The 25,299-nt window shown below is 34.4% G+C and overlaps 1 protein-coding gene and 2 long non-coding RNA genes across 8 annotated transcripts in view; 2 read left to right on the forward strand and 1 right to left on the reverse strand.

Moving 5' to 3' along the window:
* The first annotated feature begins 236 nt into the window (after positions 1–236).
* LOC106068810 (extracellular serine/threonine protein CG31145-like) overlaps positions 237–25,299 on the forward strand; it is a 36,916-nt gene continuing 11,853 nt past the window's right edge. The window contains exons 1-9 of one of the 6 annotated variants that reach the window (XM_056020692.1): positions 237–720; positions 7,098–7,307; positions 9,117–9,409; positions 11,431–11,639; positions 12,084–12,205; positions 12,802–12,880; positions 13,772–13,864; positions 14,381–14,493; positions 15,380–15,558. In XM_056020692.1, coding sequence (XP_055876667.1) covers positions 9,263–9,409; positions 11,431–11,639; positions 12,084–12,205; positions 12,802–12,880; positions 13,772–13,864; positions 14,381–14,493; positions 15,380–15,558 — 942 coding nt within the window. In that variant the 5' untranslated portion in view covers positions 237–720; positions 7,098–7,307; positions 9,117–9,262. Of the gene's footprint in view, positions 721–1,438; positions 1,781–7,097; positions 7,308–9,116; positions 9,410–10,520; positions 10,592–11,430; positions 11,640–12,083; positions 12,206–12,801; positions 12,881–13,771; positions 13,865–14,380; positions 14,494–15,379; positions 15,559–25,299 lie in introns of those variants that run through there. The other 5 variants (XM_056020689.1, XM_056020691.1, XM_056020693.1 and 2 more) reach the window with 5 other exon arrangements.
* Positions 20,141–21,224, forward strand: LOC129924617 (uncharacterized). Its single transcript, XR_008776627.1, has 2 exons — positions 20,141–20,450; positions 20,743–21,224. It is a non-coding gene; the product is annotated as an uncharacterized LOC129924617 (long non-coding RNA).
* On the reverse strand, positions 21,019–23,471 carry LOC129924616 (uncharacterized). Its single transcript, XR_008776625.1, has 3 exons — positions 23,096–23,471; positions 22,509–22,618; positions 21,019–21,659 (listed from the first exon to the last, which is right to left on the reverse strand). It is a non-coding gene; the product is annotated as an uncharacterized LOC129924616 (long non-coding RNA).

Raw genomic sequence — 25,299 nt, forward strand, 5'->3', positions numbered from 1 at the left:
ACCTTGCTTGGCATTGCAAAACTTACTTTTAAACTTCAGGACATAGTCGTCATCAATTCACAAATGTCTTCAGGTTTTTATTTTACAGTATGTTATGTATCATGTTTCTGATGTGATCATAAATGTAAGTAGGCGGACAATGTGGCTGAATAGTTTCTGATGTAGGCAGCCGGAAGTCTGTCGTAGTTGACGTTATAAACAGGGCATTGAAATTGGAGGTAGGGAACAACGAGCTGAAGACGAGAGACTGAAAGACATGTTTTTTTTTTTTTTTACAGTGAGTTGTGTTTTGTTTCAATACTACTTTACATACATCTACATTGAAGTTGAAAGCTGTGTAGATACTATGAGTTACATTCAGTTTAGCTTAAAGAAAAGACTGTTCAAGTTTTATTCATGTTGTACATTAAGAATTAAATACACCTCAAACGGTTGAGTTGTTTGAAGCTGCAACCCAACCACCGGGTATCAACACAGCATTCATTGTTAAGTCGGCGCTGTTTCGAAGATTTGCATGGAAGACACAGATATGATGAAAAAACAAACAATGTAAGCTACAATGACCTGATATCTAGCGTAGAATCATAAAGCTGTGGAACGTTGTAGCCTACAAAAAAAACAACAAAAAAACAAAACAGGGGCCTCTTTTATCTTCACTTCAAGGGATTTCTTGACGCTAATAAAATATTGCAATTCAATGTTACCTTAGGACTTTGACATGTGAGTATATTACTAAGACTAACAATTTTATCATCGAAATTACCTTTGATAGTTCTTTTAGTAGACAGCTTGTAGGTCTACCTACATTGTTTTCATAGACAAAAGGTCGATATATCTGCATTGTTCTGGTCTACCTACATTGTTTTCATAGACAAAATGGTCGATATATCTGCATTGTTTTGGTCTACCTACATTGTTTTCATAGACAAAAGGTCGATATATCTGCATTGTTCTGGTCTACCTACATTGTTTTTATAGACAAAAGGTCGATATATCTGCATTGTTTTGGTAGACAACATGTAGATCTATCCGCATTATTCTAATAGGCGAAAAGGTTGTTGTACCTATATTGTTCTTATAAACAACAGGTAGGTCTATCTACATTGTTCTTATAGACAAAAAGATAGATCTATCTGCATTGTTCACATGGCATTGTTCTTATAGACATCAGGTAGATCTATCTACATTGTTCTTATAGACATCAGGTAGATCTATCTGCATTATTTTTAATGACAAAGTTGGTGATCTACCTACATTGTTCTTATAAATAAATTTTAGTGTACCTAAATAATTTATGTTTTTATCGTTCTCCACTTCCTTTTCTAAGTCAATCAAAAGGGTTCAAGGCCTCTGTCAGAGGGTTCACGACCTTGCCCTTTTTTTAAACTGTTGCTTTTCAAGATTCGTGTAATTTCTTTCGACTACCAGAGAGACAAAAACTTCCATAAGAAGTAGGGGACAGAAGAAGCTGTTGCGACACGAACTCGTTTGATGATAATTTTTGACGTCAAAAGAATCAAAAGTATGTACTGTAAATCTGATACTAACTACCCGATACAGCAGAAGTTAAAGCTGGCGTGAAACAGCTGTTATAAAAGTGTATGGATTGTACATTTTTACTTCAATAGCACTCTAAGCGATTTAAAAGTGACAAGTTTTTCATCGTTTTTTTTTTGTGTTATATTTTCTTTTGTTCATGGGCTCTTGTAAGAACTTGTTATTATTGTAAAACAAAGGACTAACCATAACATGCACACATGATTTTCTCGAGATCCTCTTGGTAAGCAGTTTTGTTTCTTAACCTTAGATCACGTGCATCTTATTAAACAGGTAATGAATATACTGAATACATTAGAAAGACTAAAAGTCTATTCCTAAGACATAGAGATAGATAGATATCTATATAAAGAAACAAAGAAGCCAATTTTAGAATAGCTTTGAAATAAAAACCTTGTGATATGACAATAAAAATTAGTATAATTATTTGTAGAAAACTAGGGACAAATATACACTATTTTTAAAACTTATTTTATAAATCATTTCAACTTAATGTAGTACAAAGAATGAATACAATTCATATAGTCCTATATTTAAACCTATAAACCTCATATGACGATAGGTCACAACCTCACTATAACAACCTTCTCACACATGAATATTTCTTTCTTTTTTTTTAATTAACAAGCCAGGTCTCACGGTATGCGTAGTAATATATACCAAAAAAAGTCAAGAAGTGAATTAGATCTAGAAACGAAAGCGACAATTAACGAAATGATTTCATTATGGAGATAATTAACTGGTAATACCAATGGGTTACTAGATCTGGGGACAGGATGACACTACGCTAATAGCCACAGACTACTAGGAATTGTATAAGTAACATTGAATTGGAAAACAGGAGTAATAAAATACATAAAACATCCATAGAACAACTAGTAAGAGACTGACATAATGAACTAGACACACACACGAATATGTTATAGCTTTAAGAAGAGCTTCAGTTTGTTGTTTACTAATCATAATGTAACTTGAAATTATCAAACAAAATTTACCTGTTGAATACTCACATGTAACGCCATAAAGAGTTCAATAAATAAATACATATTGTACACCGACTTGTAAGTCTGGATAGGACTGGATCTACAGAACTGTCATGAGAACTTTATATACTCTGAATGGCACGGTGGCTAAGTGGTTAAGCGCTTAACTTTCGAATCGGGGTCCTGGGCTCAAATCTCGTTGAAGACTGGGATTTTGAACTTAGGATTTTTAGGGCGCCTCTGAGTCCACCCAAATCTAATGGGGATAGAAAAGGCGTTTGGTCGTTGTGCTGGCCACATGACACCCTGCTCGTTAACAGTTAGAAACTAATGACCTTAACATCATCTGCCTTAAGGACCTCATAGTCCGTCAGAGAGCTATACTCTTAGTAGATTTATTTATACATACGCTGAACCAGGATTATTTTCGGGCGCGGGTCTAAATGTTTTTTTTTATTGGTTATTAGGATCAAAGTAATCGTTGTTCCAAAACGTCATCAGCTTCTACAGGCAATGAGTTTGTTGATGTATTGATGCATTGTTGATGCGTTGTTCCAAAACGTCATCAGCTTCTACAGGCAATGAGTTTGTTGATGTATTGATGCATTGTTGATGCGTTGTTCCAAAACGTGATCAGCTTCTACAGGCAATGAGTTTGTTGATGTATTGATGCATTGTTTATGCGTTGTTCCAAAACGTCATCAGCTTCTACAGGCAATGAGTTTGTTGATGTATCGATGCATTGTTGATGCGTTGTTCCAAAACGTCATCAGCTTCTACAGGCAATGAGTTTGTTGATGTATTGATGCATTGTTGATGCGTTGTTCCAAAACGTCATCAGCTTCTACAGTCAATGAGTTTGTTGATGTATTGATGCATTGTTGATGCGTTGTTCCAAAACGTCATCAGCTTCTACAGTCAATGAGTTTGTTGATGTATTGATGCATTGTTAATGCGTTGTTCCAAAACGTCATCAGCTTCTACAGTCAATGAGTTTGTTGACGTATTGATGCATTGTTGATGCGTTGTTCCAAAACGTCATCAGCTTCTACAGTCAATGAGTTTGTTGATGTATTGATGCATTGTTGATGCGTTGTTCCAAAACGTCATCAGCTTCTACAGGCAATGAGTTTGTTGATGTATTGATGCATTGTTGATGCGTTGTTCCAAAACGTCATCAGCTTCTACAGGCAATGAGTTTGTTGATGTATTGATGCATTGTTGATGCGTTGTTCCAAAACGTCATCAGCTTCTACAGGCAATGAGTTTGTTGATGTATTGATGCATTGTTGATGCGTTGTTCCAAAACGTCATCAGCTTCTACAGGCAATGAGTTTGTTGATGTATTGATGCATTGTTGATGCGTTGTTCCAAAACGTCATCAGCTTCTACAGGCAATGAGTTTGTTGATGTATTGATGCATTGTTGATGCGTTGTTCCAAAACGTCATCAGCTTCTACAGGCAATGAGTTTGTTGATGTATTGATGCATTGTTGATGCGTTGTTCCAAAACGTCATCAGCTTCTACAGGCAATGAGTTTGTTGATGTATTGATGCATTGTTGATGCGTTGTTCCAAAACGTCATCAGCTTCTACAGGCAATGAGTTTGTTGATGTATTGATGCATTGTTGATGCGTTGTTCCAAAACGTCATCAACTTCTACAGGCAATAAGTTTTTTGATGTATTGATGCATTGTTGATGCGTTGTTCCAAAACGTCATCAGCTTTTACAGGCAATGAGTTTGTTGATGTATTGATGCATTGTTGATGCGTTGTTCCAAAACGTCATCAGCTTCTACAGGCAATGAGTTTGTTGATGTATTGATGCATTGTTGATGCGTTGTTCCAAAACGTCATCAGCTTTTACAGGCAATGAGTTTGTTGATGTATTGATGCATTGTTGATGCGTTGTTCCAAAACGTCATCAGCTTCTACAGGCAATGAGTTTGTTGATGTATTGATGCATTCAATGTTCTGCATTGCCTCCAGTCTTGATTAACTCATTTCTTGTTGGCCTTCGCTTCTTGTTCCACTTGTTTAGTCAAGTTAGCTGTTACCTCCACTTGTTTAGTCAAGTTAGCTGTTACCTCCACTTGTTTAGTCAAGTTAGCTGTTACCTCCACTTGTTTAGTCAGGTTAGCTGTTACCTCCACTTGTTAAGTCAAGTTAGGATTTACCTCCACTTGTTTAGTCAAGTTAGCTGTTACCTCCACTTGTTTAGTCAAGTTAGTTGTTACCTCCACTTGTTTAGTCAAGTTAGCTGTTACCTCCACTTGTTTAGTCAAGTTAGCTGTTACCTCCACTTGTTTAGTCAAGTTAGCTGTTACCTCCACTTGTTTAGTCAAGTTAGCTGTTACTTCCACTTGTTTAGTCAAGTTAGCTGTTACCTCCACTTGTTTAGTCAAGTTAGCTGTTACCTCCACTTGTTTAGTCAAGTTAGCTGTTACCTCCACTTGTTTAGTCAAGTTAGCTGTTACCTCCACTTGTTTAGTCAAGTTAGCTGTTACCTCCACTTGTTTAGTCAAGTTAGCTGTTACTTCCACTTGTTTAGTCAAGTTAGCTGTTACTTCCACTTGTTTAGTCAAGTTAGCTGTTACCTTCCCTTGTTAAGTCAAGTTAGCTGTTACCTCCCCTTGTTTAGTCAAGTTAGCTGTTACCTCCACTTGTTTAGTCAAGTTAGCTGTTACCTCCACTTGTTTAGTCAATTTAGCTGTTACCTCCACTTGTTTAGTCAAGTTAGCTGTTACTTCCACTTGTTTAGTCAAGTTAGCTGTTACTTCCACTTGTTTAGTCAAGTTAGCTGTTACCTCCACTTGTTTAGTCAAGTTAGCTGTTACCTCCACTTGTTTAGTCAAGTTAGCTGTTACCTCCACTTGTTTAGTCAAGTTAGCTGTTACCTCCACTTGTTTAGTCAAGTTAGCTGTTACCTCCACTTGTTTAGTCAAGTTAGCTGTTACTTCCACTTGTTTAGTCAAGTTAGCTGTTACTTCCACTTGTTTAGTCAAGTTAGCTGTTACCTTCCCTTGTTAAGTCAAGTTAGCTGTTACCTCCCCTTGTTTAGTCAAGTTAGCTGTTACCTCCACTTGTTTAGTCAAGTTAGCTGTTACCTCCACTTGTTTAGTCAATTTAGCTGTTACCTCCACTTGTTTAGTCAGGTTAGCTGTTACCTCCACTTGTTAAGTCAAGTTAGGATTTACCTCCACTTGTTTAGTCAAGTTAGCTGTTACCTCCACTTGTTTAGTCAAGTTAGCTGTTACCTCCACTTGTTTAGTCAAGTTAGCTGTTACTTCCACTTGTTTAGTCAAGTTAGCTGTTACCTCCACTTGTTTAGTCAAGTTAGCTGTTACCTCCACTTGTTTAGTCAAGTTAGCTGTTACCTCCACTTGTTTAGTCAAGTTAGCTGTTACCTCCACTTGTTTAGTCAAGTTAGCTGTTACCTCCACTTGTTTAGTCAAGTTAGCTGTTACTTCCACTTGTTTAGTCAAGTTAGCTGTTACTTCCACTTGTTTAGTCAAGTTAGCTGTTACCTTCCCTTGTTAAGTCAAGTTAGCTGTTACCTCCCCTTGTTTAGTCAAGTTAGCTGTTACCTCCACTTGTTTAGTCAAGTTAGCTGTTACCTCCACTTGTTTAGTCAAGTTAGCTGTTACCTCCACTTGTTTAGTCAAGTTAGCTGTTACCTCCCCTTGTTTAGTCAAGTTAGCTGTTACCTCCCCTTGTTTAGTCAAGTTAGCTGTTACCTCCCCTTGTTTAGTCAAGTTAGCTGTTACCTCCACTTGTGCCTCTACGACAACAACAGATCTCTCTATCCTTTTTTTCCTTCATAGAATAGAACTTTTATAACTGATAGAAGAGACAAAGCTGAAATGTGGAACTATTACTTACTTAGTCCGTAACTATATAAACTATAAGTTAAAAACTAAATTTATGGCAAGGTATATAATTTAATACATTTTTAGAAAAAAAAGGTTGAGGGGGCGGTGGCTGAGTGGTAAAGCACTTGGCTTCCAAACCGAAGGGGTCTGGTTCGAATCCTGGTGAAGACTGTGCTTTTAATTTCGTATCTTTAGTGCACCTCTGAGTTCAACTGGGTACATGATATTAGTTGGGAAATGTAAAGGTGGTTGGTCGTTGTTCTGGCTACATGACACCTCCTTAGCTGCAGGCAACAGAAACAGATGGCCTTTACATCATCTGCCCTATAGATTGCAAGGTTTGAAAGAGTAACTTTACATTTAAAAAAAAATTCATTAATTTAATCAAATGTGTCTTTCCGTTTTGGAGGCCCGACTAGTTTGGTCCAGACATGATGGTCAGGGCCGACTCTTGCGTTGAAGTTATCTAATTTTGATATATAGCTTACGTTGGAGTTAAAATCTTCAAAGAACTTTGCTATAACTTCATAAGGGTTAGTAATATTGGGATGCCTAAGAGTTAACAATGTTGTTTTTTTTCGTTTAGTATCGGGAGCTTTAGAGTCATGATCCTGTCTCTGATTTCTTTTGGGGGCCCGACTAGTTTGGTTACTAATGATGTTTTTATTTCAAAATCGACTCCAGCTTCACATGATACTTCAGTGCTTCTACTGTTCCAGAAGAAAGTATGTCCAGATCCTCTTTAGCCGAGTTCACCTTCGTATGTAAGCCTAGTCTCACTCAGTGCTTCTATGTCTATGTGGTATCGGTGGAGCTCCCTGGCTACTAGTGCAGTCTTCTTGTCTTTCAGATGTGTCATGATGAAGTAGAGTGCGTACATTCCATGGGCCTATGGTAAGTGGAACTATCCTGGTCTTTTCATTGAGTTTCGACAGCTTGCGTAGGGTTCCCTCGATCCGCGGTAGGCTGGGTGGGGTAGTTTAGAGCAAGCAACTTTTGAGGCACCTTTTCTAGCCCTGTGCTCATGCCCTAAATAGGACTGCTCAGCCGCTCATGTGGCAGCTGACCTCTACTGCTGCTCTAAATAAGAATGTATAAAGGGTATCAAATTGCAGAAAAAGAGGAAGTTATAAATGTATTATAGGCAGATTATAAATATCGGATTAATCATGCATGGGTAAACTCATTAACAAAAAAAAAGTGTATTTGGTGGACATATTTGGGGCATGTGTTACTGTTGTGAGTTGTGATTTCCAGTTAATTTTAATAAACAGTTATCGATTTTTTGTTGTTGTTGCTAGTGGTAATGGTTTCAATACAGAGACAAACTTGTTTTTATGTGAGCGTTAACAAAATGTTAGGACTAGGGTTAGTATTTCAATGTTAAGTTTTAATTATAGCCAAGTGTTTAAAAAAATGTTCGTGAGATTGTAAGCCTGGAATTATAACTGGTCGAATTGATCGAGAAATCTATGAACCCCAAAAAAAGAAATGCCCCGTTATCGACATTATGAACCTACTAAATCTAAATACCAGAATGTAGTTATCATTGTTTAGTTATTACCAGTAACCGAAAGACCTCTTTGTACTAATCGCCAACAACCACTGCAATGGTGTGTGTGTGTGTGTGTATATATTAATTCTTATGTAACTTTTATGAATATTGTTGTACATGACTGGATACAAAGGGGGGTGGGAGAGGAGAGGAAGATAACGAAAGCAAGTTGTTTTCAGGTGATTGAGAGCATATTGTCGAAGATATTATCTTCAGACACACTGAAACTTGCAATAAGAATAATTTTGAGTTGTCAAGCTCTGATGAAAAGGTCATTTCTTATCTGCTCAATCTTGCCAATAAAGAATTTATTTTAAAAATTTATTTGTTCAACCATTTCATAGGTAAAAAAACAACTAAAAGAACAAAATTGTGCGGTTTAGGAATTCGTTGACGTTTAACCAACATCTTAAGTATGTGCGAAAAATGAAAAGTTTATATGAAAGTGACACATAAGCTGCTTGACAGTTAATGCAATGTCATTCCGATCTATCTATAAGTCAAACATTTCCTTTGAAATAAAAAAAAATGTCGATATGGTGAACACATTAAAGAGCCACCGAAGCAAGTCACATGATTTCAACAAGGTGTTTGTATTCTAAACACAAAAGACTAAAAGTTTGACACGTTTCTTCAGAAAGTCAAATTTTTACTTTCAGGGTTTAAACTCAGGACCATCTTGAACATAGTTCTAAAGCGCCTTGACCACAGTTCTAAACCACCTTGACCACAGTTCTAAAGTACCTTGACCACAGTTCTAAACCACATTGACCACATTCTAAACCACATTAACCACAGTTCTAAACCACCTTGACAATAGTTCAAAACCACATTATCCACAGTTCTAAACCACCTTGACCACAGTTCTAAACCACATTATCCACAGTTCTAAACCACCTTGACCACAGTTTCAAACCACGTTGACCACAGTTCTAAACCACCTTGTCCACAATACTAAACCACCTTAACTCAATCGTAATGAAATTAAATATCTTTTGCGTAAATGTAATCTGTTATAATTATGAAGAGGCAATCAAAATCAACTCATATAGTTTCCAGCATATAAACTTGCAATAATTCACATTTATAATGAAACACTAAAATGATTACAAATTTCTAATTTGTTATGACTTTTTTTTTTACTTCAGGTTTATAAGGTAATCTTGAACACATATCACAGATGGATCTATTAATCAGAATGGCTAAGTGAATTGAAATCATGATACTGTATTTACTTAAAGATACAGTTCAAGCAATATATAATAGACACATCTAGATTTCACTCTTGCCAAATATGTTGAAGCGAACATTTTATAAAAACAATTCATGGAAAGTAGCGTTTGTAACCTTGAGTATTTTCGCTTTGCTGTCACTGTATTATCAACCCCCGACACAGTTCGTTCTAAGGGATGCCCTCCCCAGACGTGACTTTATCCAAAAGGTAAGTTGTCATAAATGGTAGTTGTGTTCTCATTATATTATGTTATGATGTTATGATGTTCTGTAACTGCGTGTTAGGATCGTTCTTCTAAGTACGTCGCCAAGGGTAGATCTTTTCACTTCTTCTAAGTACGTCGCCAAGGGTAGATCTTTTCACTTCTTCTAAGTACGTCGCCAAGGGTATATCTTTTCACTTCTTCTAAGTACGTCGCCAAGGGTATATCTTTTTACTTCTTCTAAGTACGTCGCCAAGGGTAGATCTTTTCACTTCTTCTAAGTACGTCGCCAAGGGTAGATCTTTTCACTTCTTCTAAGTACGTCGCTAAGGGTAGATCTTTTCACTTCTTCTAATTACGTCGCTAAGGGTAGATCTTTTCACTTCTTCTAAGTACGTCGCTAAGGGTAGATCTTTTCACTTCTTCTAATTACGTCGCTAAGGGTAGATCTTTTCACTTCTTCTAAGTACGTCGCTAAGGGTAGATCTTTTCACTTCTTCTAATTACGTCGCCAAGGGTAGATCTTTTCACTTCTTCTAATTACGTCGCCAAGGGTAGATCTTTTCACTTCTTCTAAGTACGTCGCCAAGGGTAGATCTTTTCACTTCTTCTAAGTACGTCGCCAAGGGTAGATCTTTTCATTCCTTGATGTCTTCATCGCTCTCTTTAACATGGTCCTTTGGTTTGTAGACCTGAGCTTTGATAGAGGGAAAGGTTTAATATTCCTTAAATATCACAGTCAATCACAGAAAGTACTGAAAACTGTCATCAAGACTTAGTCTGGACACATCTAGTGGAATTAGTGGATGTAACGGGAAATCCAATAATCTCGTAAAGTCTCTGACACAATTAGATTGACACATACGTGTAGGACGTAGTTCTCTTCTTCTTTGAACCTCTGTTTAATAATAAGAGCGAGGAAGAAAAAAAAGGAACGTCTGTCATTTCTAAGAAAATAGGTCGTAAAGGTCGTATAAGACAGATTGGTGATTAACCTGAGAGTTATTTTGTAAGCGCCATCTATTTACCCCTAAAGTTATCTCTCGACTCTAACCAGGGATGTCTTTTTGTCCCTATCACATTAGCTGATAGCCCGACATTACGCCATAGTTTGTATAGGTTTATAGACACGTTTGTATCAGCCATCAATAACTCTGGAGTCAAGTACACTTTTGATGCATGCTATGGTGTTGATTCCAATAGACTGGTGTTTAATGTTGATGTTTAATTCTAGTAGACTGGTGTTTAATGTTGACGTTTAATTCTAGTAGACTGGTGTTTAATGTTGATGTTTAATTCTAGTAGACTGGTGTTTAATGTTGATGTTAAATTCTAGTAGACTGGTGTTTAATGTTGATGTTTGATTCTGGTAGACTGGTGTTTAATGTTGATGTTTAATTCTAGTAGACTGGTGTTTAATGTTGATGTTTGATTCTAGTAGACTGGTGTTTAATGTTGATGTTTGATTCTAGTAGACTGGTGTTTAATGTTGATGTTTGATTCTAGTAGACTGGTGTTTAATGTTGATGTTTAATTCTGGTAGACTGGTGTTTAATGTTGACGTTAAGATTCTGGTAGACTGGTGTTTAATGTTGATGTTTAATTCTAGTAGACTGGTGTTTAATGTTGATGTCTAATTCTAGTAGACTGGTGTTTAATGTTGATGTTTGATTCTAGTAGACTTGTGTTTAATGTTGATGTTTAATTCTAGTAGACTGGTGTTTAATGTTGATGTTAAGATTCTAGTAGACTGGTGTTTAATGTTGATGTCTAATTCTAGTAGACTGGTGTTTAATGTTGATGTTTGATTCTAGTAGACTAGTGTTTAATGTTGATGTCTAATTCTAGTAGACTGGTGTTTAATGTTGATGTTTGATTCTAGTAGACTAGTGTTTAATGTTGATGTCTAATTCTAGTAGACTGGTGTTTAATGTTGATGTTTGATTCTACTAGACTGGTGTTAAATGCTGATGTTTCGTGATACAAAACATATTAAACACTTAGTTTTTCTTCTTTTTACCAATAGCTATTTGCTCCATCAGACGCAGGAGGCTGTAGAGTGAACTACAGCATCCCGGAAGTAGATACATTTATACGAGAGTATCAGGGAAAATCAAATCTGTTGGACTCTGTGTTTAAAGTTGATGAACAGGAGCCATATTTGAGTTTTTTGGCCAAACTAAACAAATGGAAAAGAAAAGGAAAACTAATGAAAGAGTTTGTAAAGAATAACAAGTAAGCAATTTCACAGTTTCTCTTATCCCACTCTCTTTTCTCTCTTTCTCCCATGATTCTCTTTCTCTCTCTGCCCTCTTTTAGCTCTCCATTTTAATCATTCACTTTCTTCTTTCATTTCTCTTCTACAGCTTCCCTCCCCTTTCTCTCTGTTTCTTTCGCCTTTTTGTTTTTCCATATTTTACACGAATTAATTTTTTAAAAAGTAAGTTATCTACTTGCGTATTTCTCAATGTCTCTACCAACTCTTCTTATGCAGCGACAAACTGACAGACCAAGTAACTAGACCGTCTTCCCAAGACTGAACATTATATTTCATACAAGAAGAACAAAAGAAATGAGTTTTTATTTAGGAAAAATTAATCTGGACCTGGGCATCTCAAAAGAAATGTTAGCTTTAGAAAGATAAGGGAAGTAACTTCGCTTTGCTTTCTTTTGTTTCAGCACGTGGGCCTGGGAAATATTTCACCAGCAGATCAATCAGTACTTCCTGTATGACCCAGAAGATACCAGCTACTATGAGCAACTGTTAAAAGATTTAAGTCAAAGAAAAATTACTTTTACAGGTTTGTATATGTATTTTTTTTTTAATTTTGATCCAAGATCAACAGAATTGCTTTAATTGAAAACAACATCACAAGACAACAGCACGGACACATGCAAGAAGGTAAGAAATAATTGAATGAGTTTCAACAGAAATTCATGCAATACAATCTTTAGCTTTATTGTGAACAGGTTGTGGGTGAACATAAACAACAACAAGGAAAGAAACGAACATAACAAGCTGAAGATTGTGAGAGTGTTGGGAGAGTGTTGGGTGAGTGTGGGAAAGTGTTGGTTTTGTTTCCTTCAAAACCTAATTAAGAGAAAATGAGATTGAAAAAAAAAACTAGAAGGAAAAGACAGAGAAGAAGAAGAAGAAGAAGAAGAGAGAGAGAGAGTAAAAGAAGTAAAAGAAATAGCTGAAGAGACAAAAAACAAAGAGAAAGATACTAAACAATGAGACAGAGAGGTAGAGAGAGAAAGAAAGAGAGAGCAACCAAACGAAAGATACAAAGAGATAATTAGATCTAAACTGAGCCTAAGTTTAGAAAGTATCACATCACAATTAAATTAGCGACTCCATCCTAATGTTGGTTTCTATTTCCTCTCATTGCTACAGATATTAACCCCTTCAGTTCTCATCTTGTTCTGACTGTTCACTTCGACAATGGGATGAAAGGTGTCTACAAGTTTATGAGGTAACCCTTATACAAACATATGTTGTATGAATTATTCTATATTATATTGGTAAAATACCACTGTCAGACATACTCATGTATCAAGAGCTATATTAAACTAGAAAAGGGATTTGCATGACATGTCGTACACAGGTTCCCCTTTACCTATTAAGTGCTTGCTAAGACGCGGTTTAGACTGACTCCACCATTCGTGAAAAACCGCAAACTTTCTATTAAACTTTTGTATTTTATGTTGTAATAAAAAAGGGGCGAAATTGCGAAATCGAGTGTGTCTATGTATGTGTGTGTGTGTTTGAAAAGCTACATAGGGTATACTAAATACATACTGAATTGAGGAGGCGAAGTCAAGTCCGAGATTGTACGTAGGACTTTTTTTGTTGTGGAGGTGAGGGCGGGTGTAGGGAGCGGATAAGTGAAAGTGATACTAGAATTTATGAGCCAAAAGCGTGTGTGAGTGTATGTGTATGTGTGTATGTCGTGGGGTGTGGCGCTATGAAGGGGTGTCAAGTCAAAAGTCTATGCCAGAGAACATTATGCCGCGCAGAGTGAAAAAAACAAAACAAAAAGGGGTTTTCAGAGAGAAAGAGACAGAGAGTGGGTCGTTTCAGTCCAATGTAAAAGATACAATAATTTACATTCTAAATAGTATGTTAGGGGATCATTAAAATATGCTATTCTTATTGAAATTAAAAAAAGGTGTGGGGGGTTCTTGCATAATTAACAATATAAAGCCTGAGCACAAATCAATGGGCGTAACCGATATGTAATGCTAGTGTAGATATATACCCACTTATATATGTCATACGTTATATATATATATATATATATATATATATATATATATATATATATATATATATATATATATTATTTATATTAATTTATTTCCAGAACCCCAAGGGACCATGAAGTATTGCCGAATCATTTTTTCTTCAGTGACATAGAACGAGCCCACTCAGAGATAGCTTCATTTCACCTGGACAAGTAGGATAGAAAAACTTTGTTCAACTCTCATGTTAAAGACGTTCACTAGCAACGTTTCATCTGCCTATCATATTATTTTAATGACAACCAAATTTGTCTACAAGCAATGCTCGTCACAAACGTTTTTTTTTAAATGGGTTTTAAAAGATACAATTTTAACAAATTTAAGCTGCTGTAACTTTTTGAAACCCTTGTCAATTAATGGGTGGTTCATAGCACAACTAAGGCTAAATTTACCTTTTTTTTCTACGTTACTCTTAAAGAAATTCGCAAAATTGCCAGCCCTTTGTTTTCTCTGTCCCCCATCTGAGATCAGGTCATCTGGGGTCAGGTCATCTCTTTAAACAGCAGTATGCTGGGGGAGGGTGTAGGTTAAACTTTTTAAACCTTATAATACAAATGAAAATACCAGTGAATCTTCGAGAACGCCAGAAAGCTTTTTGTTAGAATCAACTGTACTTCCCTTTTGTTTGCTGATATTGTGTGCACCACTTATTTCAATGATGTTTCTATCAGAGTGCTGGGATTCCATCGTGTGCCGCCAACAGTTGGGAGAGTGCTCAACATAACAGAAGACATTGGGAAAGTTGGAGTAGATCTACTCACCAACACACTCCATAAGTCGCCAGGTGAGTTTGCTTGAACTACAAAGTAGGCCTACTTTTACTTTGTAGTTTATTTCAGCTTTGCCAAATCAAAGAGTCTTTGAATATTAATGGTCAAATTGAGCTCATTTTCTCAGGAGGCTTTTATGGATTTCACTAAACGTTACTTCTCTGTTAATTACCATATATTTAAAGGCTGCTTAATCCTTATTGTTAATAAGTTGTTGATAAGCCAAAACCTTTTAAAAGCAAAGGCTCAGGTAAATGTTAACAAGCTTAAGTCAACTTGAATTTCTTTTCAAACATTAATACTAAAGGATTACTTCACTTTTTTGGATGTTCTTTTACTGCTAGTGTTTTAATATTGTTTCAATTGTTTAAATGGCATGCTTGATTCGTGGTGATGTGCAGAAACGGTTCATCTACTGTATAACTTGACGTGTTTGTACCTTGTACCTCTGAATAGTTGCTTTTAGTACAAAGTAGTCTTTTTAAATTTGCCATTGAGTTCAATATTAATGAAAAGAAAAAACTAATAAAAAGTTTGGAGAACTTGGCTCTTAAAAAAAAAGATTTTAAAAGATGTAAATGAAATATCTACAACAGGAGTTGAGTGCTGTGAAAATTAACAAGGAAAGTAAATGAATAATCGAACAAATGTGCCTTCCTCGCTGGCCAAATAATAAAAATGCGTATTTTCTAGCAGCTGACGGTGTCAAGGGTTCGATACCCGAATGGAATAAAACGTTTAAAAAATATTTTATTTTAATTATTTTATTATATTTGAAGTTTAATAATGGCGGTATTGTCTTTTAAAAAATATTGTAAAAATGTTTTTTTTTGTTCATGTACTTGAATTTTTTTTTTAATTTTTCACTTTCGGTCTCTTCACATCTCTTCATTTTTTTAGCTGGGAATCTGTGCTTTTTCGGAAAGTGTAAAGATTACTGCAAAGTAGATTTCTCCATATGTGGGACACCAGACACAGTTGAAGGGTCGATGTCTGTTTTTCTTCCTCGTCGAGGCTTTAACCAATCGATTTATTGGATCCAGTCGCCATGGCTACGAACGTACCATTTTTCAATAAAGGTAATTTTACATTAATGATTGTTATTTATATGGTAGATTTAGCATTCATAATGGTCAGTTTTTTTTAAAGAAACAGGTCATCAATTTAAGCACTAAAATGCCAAATACCAGTCGGCTGACGGTCGTGCGGTATGCACGCTGGACTGTCGTTCGTTCATATCTATGGTCCCGGGTTCATAACCTGCCCACTGCCTTCTCCTGTTGTCCTGCGGGAGGCTGGACAAGAAGATTATCTTCAACTCTAAAGGAAGATTCGACACATGTACAACATTTGACAACAAACAACCAACACAGAAAGCCAAAATATAATGAAGTTAAAATTGTATGTTCCCTTGTCCACATTTAAGAAATGTATATTGTCTATATCGACAAGAAATCGAACTAGAAATGTACACATTAGATTGTATGTATAGACATATATAAAATAATTTTTAAAAATATAAATTTATATAAATATAAAAGTTCTTAAGCGATGGAAACGTGCCAGCTTTCTATACAAGTTATTATCATCATGAGAAATGGACAAGCTCTCATCCGAATCACAAGAAAGATGATACCTATTATAAGCTATCCCGACAAGATCTACGTCTAATCTTTCGACAGGACACAACAGAATGAAACAACATATGTATCTGAAGCTCAAAATGGAAACCAGTGAAATCTGCCCATGTGGATTGTCATCAAAGAATGCTGACCATGTCCTTCAAACCTGCTCTCTATAGAACGAGAGTCTCTTACAAGACACTGGCCCCAAAACACACCAAAAGAAAGAAAACAATATGGAGAGCTCCCTGATTTGGAAACAAGAGCGAAGTTCATCTCATATATTGGTCTAGGCATCTGAACCCTCCAACATAAAAATGAGAACGAGGAATAAGAAGAATTTCTCTTTCTCTCTCTCTCTCTGTATCTATATTATAAAGTAGAATGTGAGATGTATGTATGTATGTATGTATGTATGTATGTATGTATGTATCTATGTATGTATTTTACTTATAGACATCAAAACCGCTTGACCAATCTTGATAAAACTAGGCAGGAATGTTCCTTGGGTACTAACTTAGACCGTAGTGTATGTATTGTAGCCCTAAAACAAACTTAAGACCCTAAAAAAAATAAAGTTGTCCGACTCTATTACAGCTATAGTATTTTATGGATCTAGGCCATGTCTACAATGTTGACATGAGAAAAGATCGAAAGGATTTAGACCTAGATCTAATTTTAAGAAATACACTTTCCGCACATAGTTTTTTACTTTGACACATGAAAATACAAAAGAAGGTCCATTGATTTCATTATATAATAAAATTAACCTTCAATTTTGTGTTTCAAAAGCATTTTTTACACAAATTAGTTCCTTATATCTGTTATTACAGATTTCCTGACGAACATTCTTTCATTAGACTATTCCGTAATGAATCGCGTACTAAATATTAATTCGTTTAATTGTTTACTTTATAATCCCATCCCTAGATCTAAAACACTAATTCAACTCTAAGATGATAAAACTTCTCTTCGCACAGATAGTTTTATACTTTAACACATTAACATATTAATTAAAGTCCATTCATTTCATAATTTTGATCAAATAAACATACAAATTTGGTTTTCTAAAGCTACATTCATTTCCGAAAGCTGCGAAGCCGAGATGAGATAGGCCTAGATCTATATTCATTCATGAATCGCGTACTAAATATAATTTCGTTTAATTGTTCACTTTATAATCCCATTCATTTAACAAAGCTATCGCTCTTTTCGTTTTTAATAGAAAAGAATGTATCGACTTCGGGTAAACCCATTTTCGCAAACCTAATTTTATTTTCGTAGCGAAAGAGAAATAACGTGAAAGGATCATTAGCTAAGTTTAACATACATATAAATCCAATCCATTAGATTATTCAAAAGCATTTTTTACATAAATTAGTTCCTGATATCTGTGACTACAGATCTCCTGGCGAACATTCTTTCATTAGACATTACCAAATGGTTACACATGAACACATCTCTCTACTGAGTCTATTCCTAGGCCTAGGTCTAAAACTCTTATTGAACTCTAAGATGATAAAACTTCTTTTCGCAAAGATAGGTTTATGCTTTAACACATAAACATACTAATTATTGTCCATTCATTTCATATTTTAATCAAATTAACATTCAAATTTGTTTTTCTAAAGCATTTTTAATACATTCGTTAGCTGTTCGCTAAAGCTGCGTAGCCGTGTTGAGATAGGCCTATATTCATTCATGAAAAAAAGTTCACGCATGCCCAGCACAGAATGAACTCTATAAAAGCCAATTTTTTACTCTAAATTAGTGTAGATTTAGATCTATGTCTACCTCAAGATCTACTTTATACTTTATACACATGAACATACAAAATTTAGTCTATTCATCTCAAATTTTAATCAAATATATGTAGGCCTACAAGCAAATGTTTTAATTTGAAAAAAAAATGGATTTAATTAAGCCCATTAGCTATTTTGATTTGATAGCTTCATTCACATATTTTTACATTGACACATTCGCTTTACTTATTACATTATTATTTCGTTTAATTGTTTACAAAACACTCTCAGTGACTATATCGACACTAATGCGCAAATGAAGACCCGCGGGTCGCGGGTAACATATGTCTAGTATATTATAAAGTAGAATGTGAGGTGTATGTATGTATGCATGTTACTTATAGACATCAAAAGCGCTTGACCAATCTTGATAAAACCTGGCAGGAATGTTTCTTAGGTACCAACTTAGACCTTAGTGTATGTATTGTAGCCCTAAAACAAACTTAAGACCCTAAAAAAAAATGTTGTCTAACGCTATAAAAGTATGCTATTTTATGAATCTAGGCTATGTTTACCATGTTGACATGAGAAAAGATCGAAAGGATCTAATTTTAAGAAATACACTTTGCGCAGATAGTTTTTTACTTTGACACATGAAAATACAAAAGAAGATCAATTGATTTCATTATATAATAAAATTAACCTTCAATTTTGTGTTTCAAAAGCATTTTTTACATAAATTAGTTCCTGATATCTGTGACTACAGATTTCCTGACGAACATTCTTTCATTTGGCAATACCGTAATGAATCGCGTACTAAAAATTAATTCGTTTAATTGTTTACTTTATAATCCCATCCCTAGATCTAAAACTCTAATTCAACTCTAAGATGATAAAACTTCTCTTCGCACAGATAGTTTTATACTTTAACACATTAACATATTAATTAAAGTCCATTCATTTCATATTTTGATCAAATAAATTTTCAAATTTGGTTTTCTAAAGCTACATTCGTTTACGAAAGCTGCGAAGCCGAGTTGAGATAGGCCTAGATCATAGACTATATATTACATGGACTGCCAACTCTACGCACTAAGCCTATATTTTTCAATAAACAAGTCCCGTTCACGGAGGCGTCCTTGGTTGCGTGGTAAATTGACTTCCGGTAGATTTTTTTTTACGTATAAAGAAACCATTCTCGAAGATTTTCACCACCACTTTTACAGCAAATCATGAATGGAAACTGAATTGTTAAAGAAGATGTTACAGAGGTAAGTGTGCACAAATCAATTTCTGACTTAGATCTATAACTGTAAAGCTTTATAGCTGATTTTCTTAGCCAATATAGACTAATTAGCCAAGCCTGTATTTCGTGTATTTTCTTGTTTACGACATTGATTGAATTGAGGTTCTTGTGAGAGCATAGCCTATATATATATATATATAAACCAAATAGTAAGACTTATTCAGAAAGATAACCCGGTAAAATTAGATCTATATGCTCTTACTATAATAGGCTAAAATGACCTTTCGTTTATAAGTTGTAAAAAAGTCCTATATTATGTGTAGGCCTAAAGTAAAAGTAATAAGTCTAGATGTAAAGTTTTCTCCGAGTTGAAAAATGTAAGAAAAGTATGTTTGGCATTTAGATGCTGTCGTTGATAAAATAGAAAAAGTACATTCTGTGATGTTTTATGGGAAGTTATTATAACACAGTGCAGGACAGGCCACTGTCCTGTTGACTCATGTTTCTCACGGCTATGGCCAAATTTCGAATCCTGGTGCCCCCGTGACTCATTTTCTGTTTGACTGCCCCAGACTTGCTGATCTCAGTCTCAACAGGTCAGAACCAAAAATTCTCGATCTGTATGGTGACATGTATGCACTACGCAATACAGCAGGGTTTCTGTCCAGGGCTTTTGCAAGAGAAGATTTGAGCCTCTCAAGCCCTCACTCAAATGGAGTTTGATGATGTTGACTTTTTATGCCCTTTTTTCTGTCTTGGTGAGAGTTATTGTAAGACTGAAGTATTGACTAGCCTTTGTAATAATTACTGCGAAAGGTAGTGAGAGCAGCATCGTCGTCAAACATCAGTTCCCTAATCAGGTTATGTAGTTTCCTCGTTTTGGTCAAGCCAGTTTAAGAAGCCTTCCATCCGATCTACTGTGGATATATAGGGCCTACTCCATCTTTCAAGGCGCTATGAGAGTACAGACGAAACCATTCCGAATAGTGTTGATGGCCAAAACCCATCCTTGTTTTACGCTGCTCTTGATAGATAATACCGGTACCTAAAAGTCTTAGAGGAAGAACTGTCAAACTTTACAGTTCATATCATGTGAAGCTAACAGTAGTTTCAATAGCTTATTTGGACAGACAATTTTCACTAGTAAAAACCACTTCTGCTTAGTGTGAGCATATTGCTAAATGAAGTTCATATTTCTATTACTTTCTACTCAAGTCACCCAAGAGAAATTTTATTTAAAGCGAAAACTTTTTATAATGCATTTTTCATTGTTTTTGTTTTTTTTTACTTAAGGAGCATACTACTTCCACAAACCTGATTTGATTGTCACTAACTTTCAAATTGAAAGGGATCTACTACAAGTGAGATTTTCTTTTACTTTCTCCATTAACATTGTGTTATCAATACATGTATCACTTTAAATTACTTGTAATTGTGAAATAATAGGTAAAAAATCTCCTTAAGTACATGTTATATTTAATCCTATGCATAAAATTTATTTACATAAAAAAAAATCATTAAAGCAGGCCTAATTGTAGAGAAAAAATTATTTCTTGTGATTGCATTGAAATCAACTTTAAAGATGCTGTCCATTGTTGTAACATAAAGTAGTCTTACATTTTTTAATTAGCAAATATATACTTTTTTTCTCAGCTGCTCATGAATTTCGAGATTTTACAGCTAATAGAGGAACAAATTTTATCTGCTTCCACTTAGCCAAACAGCATGGAAATATGCTATTGTAATGAGTAGAAGATATTTGTCATTTAGAGTATCATGCAACAGCTAATTATCAGTACACACATTTCAAGATGAGGAAAAGAACAGTATAAGCTACATTCATTGATGCATTATTTATACAAAAATGTATAGTCAACCCAGTCATCACTCCATTTTTTTATGAAGCCAGTTACAGTTACCATGAAGGGATGAAATTTCAGATAATATTCTGTTTATTTCATGAAATGAGAATAGGCCTACATCAGAAATTGAAATGGTCATCTTCAGTATTTAATGTTTCATCTAAAAATGATAATTATATTAATACATATTTGATGTACAAACAAATGAAAACCATTCAAACACTTTTTTTTTGTGAAGTATAGATGATTAAACTTGTAAGTGTCTGAACAATACTACATCGACATTAACTTATTATTATAGACTTTTTACAGGAATGTATCTTAAGCTGGACTGAAAGAGAAAGTTGCTATAATTTAAATAATAAAATTTAATAGTTTGAACATGTAACTAAAAATTGAATAATGCTAACATTTATTGACAAGTGAATATTGGTAATGATGTGCTTTCTATTTTAATAAGTCAATAATATTAGTAAGAACAATATTATCTTCACTTTCTTAATATTATAAACACAATATTTCCTGAAAAGATTTTTTTAAATTATAGAAATAATGCTCAAGTCTTCAGAAATGGTAGTTTTCAGAATCATCAAATCAAGGACAACATAGTATTCATGAACTTCCAGCTATCAGCAAGCTCCTAGTAGGTATTATGGAGCACATTCTCCTTCAACTCAGAGGATCACAGGCACTGGACAAATTCTAGTACTGTTGATGGAATAGAAACAACATACATTAAATTCATAACAAGTCACCTATTCAATCTTAGTTTCATATAGTACCAAACTTCCATATGTTCAAGTCCTTTACGGATAAAATCAATTCTGAAAACATCTAACAAAACAGTTCCTTAAAAAGTATATTAGGAGTATAGTAAAGTATATTAGAGGTTTTACACAAAAAATGCTATGGGAACATATTATGAAACTAAAATATTACAAAAAAAAGGAATAGTATAATAATAACAATATTTAATCTTTGACATTATATTCAGTAATATTATGAAAATTTAATGAATGATTAAATGCACTTGAAAGTGAAGGGAACAGATTTAAAAAAAAATTCAGGAAATTTTCTGCACAAGCATGCTGAGGTAACCCAAATAAAGAGAGTCATTGAATATTGTACTGAGTGTTTGAAACATAATTTTTTACTGCATACATTAAATTATAAACATATCTTTGCAAATTTAAAGGGAGAATTTGAAGACAGCTTTTATTCTTTTTGCACTAAGATAAAAGTATTAAATTTTAAGCTGCCCTACTTACTGGAAGGAGGTCTGGTGGCTTAGCGGTAAAGCGCTTGGCTTCTGAACCGGGGACCGGGGTTCAAATCCTGGTGAAGACTGGAATTTTTAATTTGAGTCTGAGTCCACTCAGCTCTAATGGGTACCTGACATTAGTTGGGGAAAGTAATGGCGGTTGGTCACTGTGCTGGCCACATGACACCCTCGTTAACCGTAGGCAACAGAATGGTCAGAAACAGATGATCTTTACATCATCTGCCCTATCGATCACAAGGTCTGAAAGGGAAACTTTACTTTTTTTTTTTACTTACTGGAAGTTTCGTAGGAAGAGTTTCTGGCATAACAAGTGAGTTTTGTGGCATTCATCCTATTGATAAACTCTTAGAAATAAGAAAGCATCATTTCTTCTTGAAATATACATCTGCGGAAAAGAAAAGAACAATTGCTTTTAATGTGAGCAATAATAAAATTCTAATTAAATTTTAAAAATCTCCAAAATATTTATAGTGACTTAGTTCAAAGAATTAAGTAAAGACTTTCTTTAAGCATTTTCTCAACTCATCTGACATCCTTTTCCACCAAGATAACTGGTTAATCTGTACTTCTAATTGAGAATTGTTGCATAATATATTTAATTCTTATGCAAGAAAGTATAATTTGAAGGAAAACACCTTAGATAACAAAAGAGTGGTATTGGCCTGCATGAGAAAATTATCACTTTATAAATACCCTGCACAGGCTGGAGGGAATATAATATGTTTTATTTACAACATAACAACAATATTGTGTAAATATTCACCTATAAGTTAGCTTTAAATAAAATAGCACATGGATTCTTACAATTAAAATAGACTTACATAACGTTTAAAAATAAATGATTAATTACTTAAAAACTTACTGTTAAATGTATTTATACAGCTTCTGGCACTGTGTGAAAACTCCTTTGAAAACAATAAGAGCATATTGTGGCAGTATCTGGGTAAATACTTGATTCCACACATTGAATGGTAGCAATAAGAGCCCTTTGGGTACCTTTCAACATCCTTTGTGTACTTCTTTGGTAGTTAAGAGAAAAGTTAAGATCTAGATCTACAGTGAATAAATAGCACAATTTGGTACCTATTGCCTACTAGAATATGTGAGAATAATGAAAAACGAAAATAGAACCGATTAGAATGTCTAGTCCAATCTAGTACAGTTGTTTATATCTAGGCAAGATATGAGTTGTGATCAAAAGAGCTAGATCTAGTACATGAGTAGGGCCTATGTTAATGGGCATGGCTGTAGATACTAGTATTGCTCATCAGAAACATTAAATCTGTAGTGTATAAATCACAAATGGGAATAGATCTAGATACAGATTCTAGATCTAGATCTTATAACTTTGTCTTTATTATAAGTATAAGAGTCTATGTCTATTATTATCATATAAAATATAGACATAAACTAGATATAGATTAGAGTCGTTAGTAAAGATAAAGTAGATCTTCAAATAGTTTAAAGAACGATCTGTGACACTGTGAGCCAAGCACTTCCATTCATGATTCATATATGAAGAAGCTAAGGGGCCTAAGCCAGGCTAAGCCTAAGGCCTAAGGAAGACGAAGTTTAAGTTAACAAGTCAGGAAGTCAGATTAAAATTAATCATCATGATCAAGGTAAGATGAAGCTGAACATCTAGACTTGAAATTATCCTAGATCTAGTCTAGAGTCAACTAAAGCTAGATTCTATATAATAGGGGGCCTATACTATATAGATTCTATATCTTCATTCTCTGGGTTTATCAGACACACAAAGATGATGAATCTAGAGACTCGACGTTCATGATATTTTTAGTCATAATTTTGTTAAAAATACTATAGGCATAGCCAGATAATTTATAAAAACAAATTATTATTTTACAAACTTAAAAATGGGCATTTACATAAATAGTGTTTAGTGTTCTATTATATATATATATATAGTAGTGTGTTGTGTGCAAGTTCGTATTTGTAGATAAAGTTTATAGCCATAGGTCACTACATCTGGGTGAAAGTCTACATGTTTATGTGTACAATCACTTTCTAGTGAAGTAGAGCCTAAATGATTCTAAAATTTTATTGGGCGAATATATTCGAAACAATATCAGATCTTTTTATAGCTTTTAGAAGAATTGGATGTTATTTGGGATTCTAGTTAGTTAAAAAAAAAAACACTAAAAACTTGAAGGCCGAAATTTTTATGCAGATTTTTCAGTGATTTTTTTTTTTAATGGTTGATTTTCCATTACTATAGATAAAAATGCACATTATCTTGAAATTAAAATCAAATTGAATAAAAAAAATATTTGTAGATCTGAACAAAAGTTGGTAAAGATGTAAGATTGTAGGCTTAAAATTATTGACTCACTATATTGTTAATTTATTTAGACTGACTCATTCACAGACTTAACTTAGGCCTGTATCACCCATTATATACAAAATTAATAAATGACACTCTCAGAAATGTATTGACTCTTTCAGTAAATCGCTTATCACATTTAAAATATACATTGTAAAAATAATGATAATAATTATCAAATGTGATGAAAAAAAAAAAGAAAAACAAATAATCCAAACTGGCAGCACCAATTAGCAGACAATTAATGTCGTAAACAAGAATACACGAAATAGGGCCTACAGGCTTGGCTAATTATCTATATTGGCTAAGAAAATCAGTTACAAAGCTTTATAGTCATAGATCTAAGTCACAAATTGATTTGTGCACACTTACCTCTGTAACATCGTATATGACAATTAAGTTTCCATTTATGATTTGCTGTAAAAGTGATGGTAAAAATCTTCGGGAATAGTTTCTTTATATAGTAACAAATTCTACCGGAAGTCAATTTACCACGCAACCAAGGACGCCTCGGTGAAAGGAACTTATGCTTAGTTTCCTTAGTGTTGGCAGTCCATGTAATATATAGTCTATGTAGATCTATATTCATTCATGAATCGCGTACTAAAAATTATTTCGTTTAATTGTTCACTTTATAATCCCATTCATTTAACAAAGCTATCGCTCTTTTCGTTTTCAATAGATATGAATTTATCGGCTTCGGGTAAACCCATTTTTCGCAA

This window comes from Biomphalaria glabrata, chromosome 2, assembly GCF_947242115.1.
Source record: "Biomphalaria glabrata chromosome 2, xgBioGlab47.1, whole genome shotgun sequence".
In the NCBI taxonomy this organism is placed as follows: Eukaryota; Metazoa; Mollusca; class Gastropoda; family Planorbidae; genus Biomphalaria; species Biomphalaria glabrata.